The sequence below is a fragment of the Acomys minous genome (genome assembly GCF_964271855.1).
Source record: "Acomys minous genome assembly, chromosome: 1".
Classification (NCBI taxonomy): domain Eukaryota; kingdom Metazoa; phylum Chordata; class Mammalia; order Rodentia; family Muridae; genus Acomys; species Acomys minous.
Genome location: NC_140483.1, coordinates 157,419,122 through 157,427,080, shown reverse-complemented (window position 1 = coordinate 157,427,080; position 7,959 = coordinate 157,419,122). Strand labels below are relative to the sequence as shown.

At 47.6% G+C, this 7,959-nt stretch overlaps 1 protein-coding gene across 1 annotated transcript in view; it reads right to left on the bottom strand.

The window, feature by feature from the left end:
• PAPPA (pappalysin 1) overlaps window positions 1–3,866 on the bottom strand; it is a gene marked incomplete at its 5' end in the record, with an annotated part of 252,028 nt that extends 248,162 nt beyond the window's left edge. The window contains one exon of the mRNA XM_084793333.1: window positions 3,461–3,866. Coding sequence (XP_084649459.1) covers window positions 3,461–3,866 — 406 coding nt within the window. The remainder of the gene's footprint in view (window positions 1–3,460) is intronic.
• Between the last annotated feature and the right edge of the window lie 4,093 nt (window positions 3,867–7,959).

The window sequence follows — 7,959 nt, the reverse complement described above, 5'->3', positions numbered from 1 at the left end:
AGGGAGTCTATTGCCTTTTGTTTCTTCTAGACAGTAGGGGTGGTGGGTCATGGTTGGGTTTGGTTGGGGAAGGGAGGCAAGGGGTCTGGACCGGTGTGGTACAAAAGCAGAGATGTATCAGATCACACACGCGCACACACACACACACACACACACACTCATCTAACCATGCGCACGGGCAGCCAAGTATGTATGCTTGTGCATGCAGGCACACACAGCGCACAGCACACACACACACACACACACACACACACACACACACACACACACGATGCAATACCTGGATGGTGGATCTTTGTGGGGTAACAGGTGTCTGTTTATGAGACTTCTGTCTGCCAGGTAGTGAGTGGGGCCTGGAAATAGGGGTGCCAGGAGTTAAGTCCTTATTCCTGCTATTCTATGGCTCTCTGTTTATCTCTTTCCACTGAGCTGAATATATATATATATTCTGAATAATATATATAACCTGTAGGGACTCTGCTCATAGTAACATTAAAGAAATCTTCAGTTCTTAACAGTATCCTTTAGCCTAGGCATGCTCCAGGAGAATACTCCACCCCAGGACTTTCTAACTTTGGGTTTATTTTTTTCCTGCAGAAGGGGTGTGTGTGTGTGTATCTGTGTGTGTGTGTGTGTGTGTGTGTGTGTGTGTGTGTGTGTGTATTTACCTTCCTTTTCAGAAAAAAAAAAGGCATTTTTTTTTATGTGTCAGAAGCACCTTGCTCTTTCCCCTGCCTCTCTCAGCGCCTGTCTGAATCAGTGTTGGTGAAGTGAAGTTTGAAGCACTGGCAGAAATAGCACCAGGGGTAGGGGATCTGGGAGCACACCCACCTACCAAGGGAGTCAAGGCCTCAAGGCCTTCCTTTGCCAGAGGACAGGCTGCACTAACAGCACAGTAAAATTAGACCTTTACAAAACCCAGTTGAATCCTGCAGTCTAGTGAGGTAAGGCAAGCTGGCCGGAAGAGAGAGGCAGCAACCCTGGGCCTGAAATAGCAGTTGCAAACCCTGCTGAGCGATGACTGCTCTGGAGATAGGTGACCAGGGATTCCTGTGAAAATGGTGACACCCAGCCAGAGAAATCTAGCAGAGGTCCAGCAGCCAAGCGGGCACCTGGGGTCACAGCAGAAATCCCGAAGACTCACTCACTGCTGGTTCTGTCTTTTCCAGCCCAAATTTAACCACAGAGCTGGGCACTAAAAAAGTACTTCTAGAAAAAAAAATTCCCTCTGTTTGATTTTTAATTCAAGAAGAAGCAGGTTCTCTTTAGTCCTACAGTATGCCCCGTGTGGAGGATAAGGCAGAATAAGTCTTTTCTGGCTGGCTGCCAGGTGTTTACACACTGCCAAATCTGGCTCTGATTCAGCTGGGGGGGGGGGGGCGCGCTATCCACCAGAATTCTCCGGAGAACAGCTCCGTGGCTTTCTGGGGCTACAGGCAGCCTTGCCATTTATTTATTTATTTACTTACTGTTTTGTTTTTGTTTTTCTTCCTCTCTCCCGTTTTGTGAGGAATGTTATTTCCACGCATAAAATGAACCAGGCATTTTATACGAGCAATAATAACCTAACATCCCCGATCCAATTAAACTATTTTACTGCAACAATCATTGTGAGAAGGGATTACGTGTTCCGTAGAACAGGAAGAGAGACTTTGGTCTCACTTATACACTTAGAAGCCAGTCTCCCATGCAACCCTGCGAGACAAAGATTTGCATATATCTATATACGAAATACACCCACTATCTGTACAAGCCCGGGCCTTTCCTCTCCTCTCCAGGGAGATCCCTTTCGAATCACGAATCACCCACGCAACCGGTAAAGGCCATCAAAGCCAGACCTACCCACCTCTCCTAACTACTTCCAAGCAGCAGACCGCTTGTGTTTTGAAAATGAAACACACACACACACACACACACACACACACAGAGAGAGAGAGAGAGAGAGAGAGAGAGAGAGAGAGAGAGAGAGAGAGAGAGAGAGGGAGGCAGAGACAGACAGACAAACACAGAGACAGAGAGACTTGAATTGTCATCTTTTGCATGATTATTTTGAATCTTGTCTCCCCCTTTCCATGTTGTACCCTCCTCTGGCTGACAGGTTTGGGAGCTGAAAGTGAATGAGCTCCGTTTCCCTCTCCTTTTCTGGAGCTGGGGAGGGGGGGGGGGAGTAAACTAGCGATGACGTCAGTTGTGTGTGTGTGTGAGTGTGTGTGTGTAGCGTTCTCTCGCTCACTCTTTGATAGCTGGAAAGTGAGAGCTTTGAGGACACAATTTGATTGGCATGATGGCAGAGTTTGGGTGCCCCCTCCCCGCCGAAAGAGACTTCTTGTAAGTTGGAGAGTCAGTAAGTGTTAGGGAAGGTTTAAGCCAAGGCAAAACAGCAGTAGACTACCAGAGAGCGGTGTGTGAGGGGAAAGAGGTGGGATCGCAAAGCCTTTGCTAGCTCCGCTCCCAGGCTACAACGTAGCAGGAACCCCTACTCTCAGTTTAAGTCGGCCCAGGACAGGACAAGGTTGTGTATGCGGTGAGGCAATCTCCTAGACAGAAGAGGCAAAACTTTCCTTCTCTCCTTCAGCGCCGCCCCTCATTTTATTAAAGGCACTTCCACAGATTCATTTAGAAGGGAAAATGGATGTTGAGGCATTTGGAAGGTTTGCAGCCCTCGCAAAGTGTCCGGTTTCACTATGGGCTTTTGCTGTGGAACAGCAAAGGGGAGAAAGGGAGGGTGAGGAGGGAAAACTTAAATCCACTATGGCCTCATAAAAGTCCCCAAAGAGAAAAGCGCCCCATTTCTCAGTTGACTCTGTGGAAGGCTGGCAGAGTGTGCGCTCTGAGGGTCTACCCCAGCAGTGAATGACAGGCACCAGCTTTAAAATAAAGGACCCGGAAAGGCAATGTGGGTGGCTATGGTGGTGGGGGTGGATCCCCGAGGCAAGCTTTGGGCAGAGAGCAACTTTGGGGGTACTTCTAGGACTTCTAAGTCTGGCAATCACAACAACCTGGTCCCTGCCTACTTTGAGGGTAACCAGGATAATAAAGAACTACCTCCAGCAAAAGTAAAGAGAAATTAACGGTCTCCTATACTCAATTCATATGCAACCCATCTGGGTCACGTTCCCCTCCCTCCCGTACCAAGACAGAGTCTTTCTGCACATCCTGAATACTGCCCAAGTGTTCAGTGCTCCCGGAGGCTCAGCCATCCCTATCTCGTGGTCGTCGACAGGCGCGCAGAGCTCTCCAAGTGTAGTTCCCCTGAGGCCACTTTCTCAGTGCGCCCATTCCGCAGATGGGTCAAAGCGAGGCTCACAGCTGGCCTCTTGCGGTCTCTGCGCTGCTCCAGGGGCGGTTCCCACAGACTCAACCGCCACCCTCACCCAAGACATCCGCGCGCTCCCCGGAGAGGGGCTCGCGGAGACCACCAGCAAGGTGGTGGGCCTGAGGGGGTCCCGTTTCGCCTTACCTGTAATGACTGCTGGAGACTTCTGTCCCCCTTCGGCTCGCAGCCACACTTGCAGCGTGAAGGCGTCGCGGGGCAGCTCCAGGTCGGCCCGAAGGCGCAGCTGCTCCTCTCGCCCGCTGAAATAGAGCGCCCGGCTTGGCGGGCTCGGCTCCTCCGCGCCCCTCGCAGCCCGAGGCTGCCGCCGCCGGGGGACGCGCACCGCTTCCCAGGCACCGCCCGGAGGCGGCGGCGGCGAGGCGCGGCGACCGCGGGCCGCCCGGGTGGCGCAGGTGGCCGAGCCGGCGGTGGGGCGCGGGGGTCGCACTGCCCGAGGGTCTCTCCGGGCCCGGCGGGGGCGCTCGGCCAGCCCGCAGCCCAGCGCGGCGCTCAGCAGCCCCAGGCGCAGCACCCAACTCCAGAGCCGCATGTCCGACGGTCCCCCCCACCCCCCCCTGCGCCCCTGCACCGCCGCCCGGAGCTGCCAGCTTTGGAAGCAGCAATACTTTGTCCCCCTTCTCCGTTGAGCCCCCCCACCCTCCACTTGCTTTTTCTTTTCTTTCTTGCTTTCCTCCTCAAGGTGTGTGCTCCACTCCCCCCACCTTTCAAAAATACAGTCCAACTCCTCCTGGTTGGCAATTAATTTCTCTCCCCGCTCCTTTATCTGCCTTATTCCCCCCTCTAACAGCTGGATGCCTTCCTCCTTGTTTTATTTCATTTTATTTTATATATTTCTCGCTCTTCAAAAAAAAATCTCCTCTAACAGACTGATCGGCTGAATTCCCTCCCTCCCCCCCAAGATGCTCTCATTTATTTATTTTTTGCGTCCTTTATAACACAAGCCACAGCCCCCTTCTCCCCCCCCCGCCCCCTCCCCTCCCTCCTTCTCCACGAAATGAAAGGGAAGAGGGGGAAAAATCCCTTAGAAGATGAGTAAACAAGCGTGTGCTAATCTGTTCGCCAGCACTCCACCTTCCCAATTGAATGAGTCCCTGTTCAAACTGCGGGGATCATGACCAATCAATCGGTTTGGAGAGGGCAAGCCACCCAGCCTTCCTCTACTTTGCCGTTTGTCTCCTTTCCTTCGCTCCAGCTTCTCCACCCCCTCTTTCTTTCTTTCTTTCTTTTTTTAAAAAGAAGACAATCTTAAAGTAACAATTTAATGAAATTCTGTACACACCCCCTTACAGTTCTCTCTGCGCTCCTCATTCGGGGCTCAAAATACACATTCCTGGTTTTGTTTTGTTTTGCTTTGCTCCCGTCACCTCCCGCCCCTTATTTTTATTTTTATTTTGCCTCGTGGCGGGAGAATTCTGTCTTCCAGGGTCCCCTTTGCCCTTTGCTGTTATGTCTCTCCCTTTTCCACAACACAGAAAGCGTTGAAACTTGATTCTCAGAGTCTTTTTCATGTTCTTCTCTCTCTCTCTCTTTCTTTCTCCCACTTTCCTTCTTTCTCTCTCTTTTTCACTCTATCCGGCTTGGTTCCTTCATCCTCCCCCCCTCCTTTCTCCCCTTCCTTGGTTTCTCTGTCTCCTTTGCCTTTCTCCTCCCCTCTCCCCAAATTTCCTTAAAGTGATACTATAGTGGGTGGGTCCTCTTTTCCTTGAGCCCCCAATGCAACCACCTTCAGGCTTCAGCTAACCAAACTCATTTTCGAAAGCCTTATAGATTCAACAGAAAATCGGATGAGAAGCGATTCCAGGGCATCAACCTTGTAGAAACTGTGGACCAGTGCCAGGTCCCTTGCTCACTGCCCCGGAATATTTTTAAAGCATCCAGTTGGTTGTTAGACATAATATTTGTTGAGCATAAATGAGAGAAAAATATGTATTTGCACAATGTCAACTTAAAAAACAACTCAAGTCTCCTAACGCTGTCCCAGCACAGGTAAGGAGCTAGCAGTCTGCTGCTCGGGGTTCTATGTTTTGAAATGAAACATGTATGTAATATATATAATTTTTATTTTCCCCCCTTTTATGGAACTCAAAAGCTCCCCCTTATGGCAAAACAGTTCTCCTTCCTCAGAGTGTTTAATAAGTCAAAATGAATTAGCCCTAGTGGATTAGAAATTATTAGTTCTTTGTCAGTCTGTCCAAATAGTATCTGGATGAAAAGGTATCATTAGAGATAGAATTTACAGTGGAAAACTGAGGTGAAGTTGATGTTACTAATTAGTGACTTGCTCTCTTATCCTGGGGGGCTGTTCCAGATCCTTTCTGAGAGTTGGGAATCCTTGTTCCATCCTCTAGGGAGGGAGAGAACCATTGGAGAATATGCGCTGGTAAAAGGATACAGATTTGTAAAATGAATGATGACTCAGATGTCCCCTCCATAAAATCTGGAATGTGGTATGCAGGCATCATGGCACTATTTTACAAACCAACCATCCCGGATTTGTGTCCTTCTAGTCAGGGAAGAACTTGTTACATAGTCTCAGGCTAGAGTTCTGGGACTCAGTTCCTCCACTTACAAAGTTAAGCTCACCCTACATCCTACATTTTAAAGAAACTGGTTGGAAAGGGAAAAAAAAACCATACTGTGCACAATACCATGGATAAGAAATTTCCCTAGGCCAATCTCTCACTTTTTACAACTCTGAGTCACTATACAAACCACGAGGTTGTCCTCCACAAAAGAAAATTAAGAGAGGGTGAATTGTATAAATCCTGTCATTCAATATCCCCCTCCCCAGTGGCTTATGGAACATGATTACTGCTCACTTCATTTGTGACACCTAGGTATTAGACTGTATGTCCAGGGGCCCCTAAGCCATTGTGTGCAATAGCCTTAGTATTTGTAGACATTTAGAATTTCATGCACTATTCAACCAGGCATGAGAATAAGAAGCTCATTGGCTTCCAGCACATCCACACCTTGTCCTTCTGTGAGCCATTTCACCATAACCTTCCAGTCTGCTGCCTTTATAATGAGAGTACATACTCTACATGGTTACTCTGAAGACAAAACTTCCTTAACCATAGAATTTGTCTATAAACACATTGTATTTTGCAGTTCCCAACAAGGTCAAAGTACTCATTGAATTCTTAAATAAAAACAGAGCCGGTCAAATTATTTCTCTCCTTCGAAAGGGAATGAAAGGAAAAAAAAATAAATATTATAAGCTTGTTTTCTTCCTTGACCTCAGTCCCTAAATGTATTGGGAATGTTTGGGAAAACCTCTTAGCGACATATAACTGAATGTATAGTTATTGGCCTGTTAGATGGCACAATGGGTAAAGGTGCCCGAGGCCAGGTCAGCAGAGTTGATTTCCATTCCTGGGACCCGCATGCTGAAAGGAAAGCCCCAACTGTTACAAGTTGTCTTCTATCCACTACAGACACAGACAGGCTACTGCCTCAGCATGCGTTTTATCTGGAAGTAACTGAAAGCAATGTATGTAGCCCAGGAGATACAAAGTTTCCATTCGAAGTTAGAGTAACACCAGAATCCCGCCTAAGAGACTTAGATGGGCTTGAATGGATTAATAGTGGCACAAAGTACTAGTTTCAGAATCACCATGACCTGCCTTCCTAGAACCTTCAGCAAGTGGTTAATTTTTCTGAATCTCAGTGGTCATAGCATGGTGTTGGCATGAGGATTAAATTAGTGTATTGTGTGATACAGTTAGTGCCCAGTGACAGGTCACCCATATTCTTTGCTGTAGATTTAAATTTAGTTGCCACTAGGCTTCTCAGTCAGCTTTCCTTTACAGCCAGGACACTATCTATGTTTTTCCTCCCAGACAGTAAATTATTCCCTCTTGGAATTCCTAAGGCATCATTGTCTTCTTGTAGAATCTGCGAGATAGGATCTTGAATTGTTTGCTGTGTCCTGTTTATGTCTTCCTGCCAAGATTAGGAAGGATGAAGGGCAAGGACTCACAAGGGTCAATGTAGTCACCTGCTGAGAGAACTGTAACTAGCCACACACTTCCAGTCCCGCCAGCCAGAAGGGCTCCCTCCTCTGGACTCTCATAAAACTTCTGCTGAATTTCTATCAGCAGATCCCCAAGGCAATTGATGCTGGATTACACATCTGCCCAAGTCCTGAAACCTCCAGTGTTCAAGGCATTTACTTTGTACTTCCCCAAACATGGAGCTCAGGGCTTCACACACATGTAACCTCTTATACAAACCACTGCTGGACACACACACACACACACACACACACACACACACACACACACACACACAACCACACACACATGTATCTTCAACATGTGTGTAGCATGTATATATATATCATGGTTTTATAAACATACCATGTTTGTTAAAAATACCTAATCTAACCTAACTCCTCCTTCTTCCTAGTTCTTAATGTTGAGGATGCACCTGTGGATATCCTGACACATCCATGGTAACATTCACTAGCTTTTCAATTGAGATAGCAAGGATACAGACTTTGGGATGAAATAAGAAGAGTTAAAATTTTTGCTTAGTAATCATTCTATTAACAGCTTGTATTTGTTGTGCTTGTAGTAAGTTACTTTTATTGGAGTCTTCCCAGGAAATACTTATAGCAG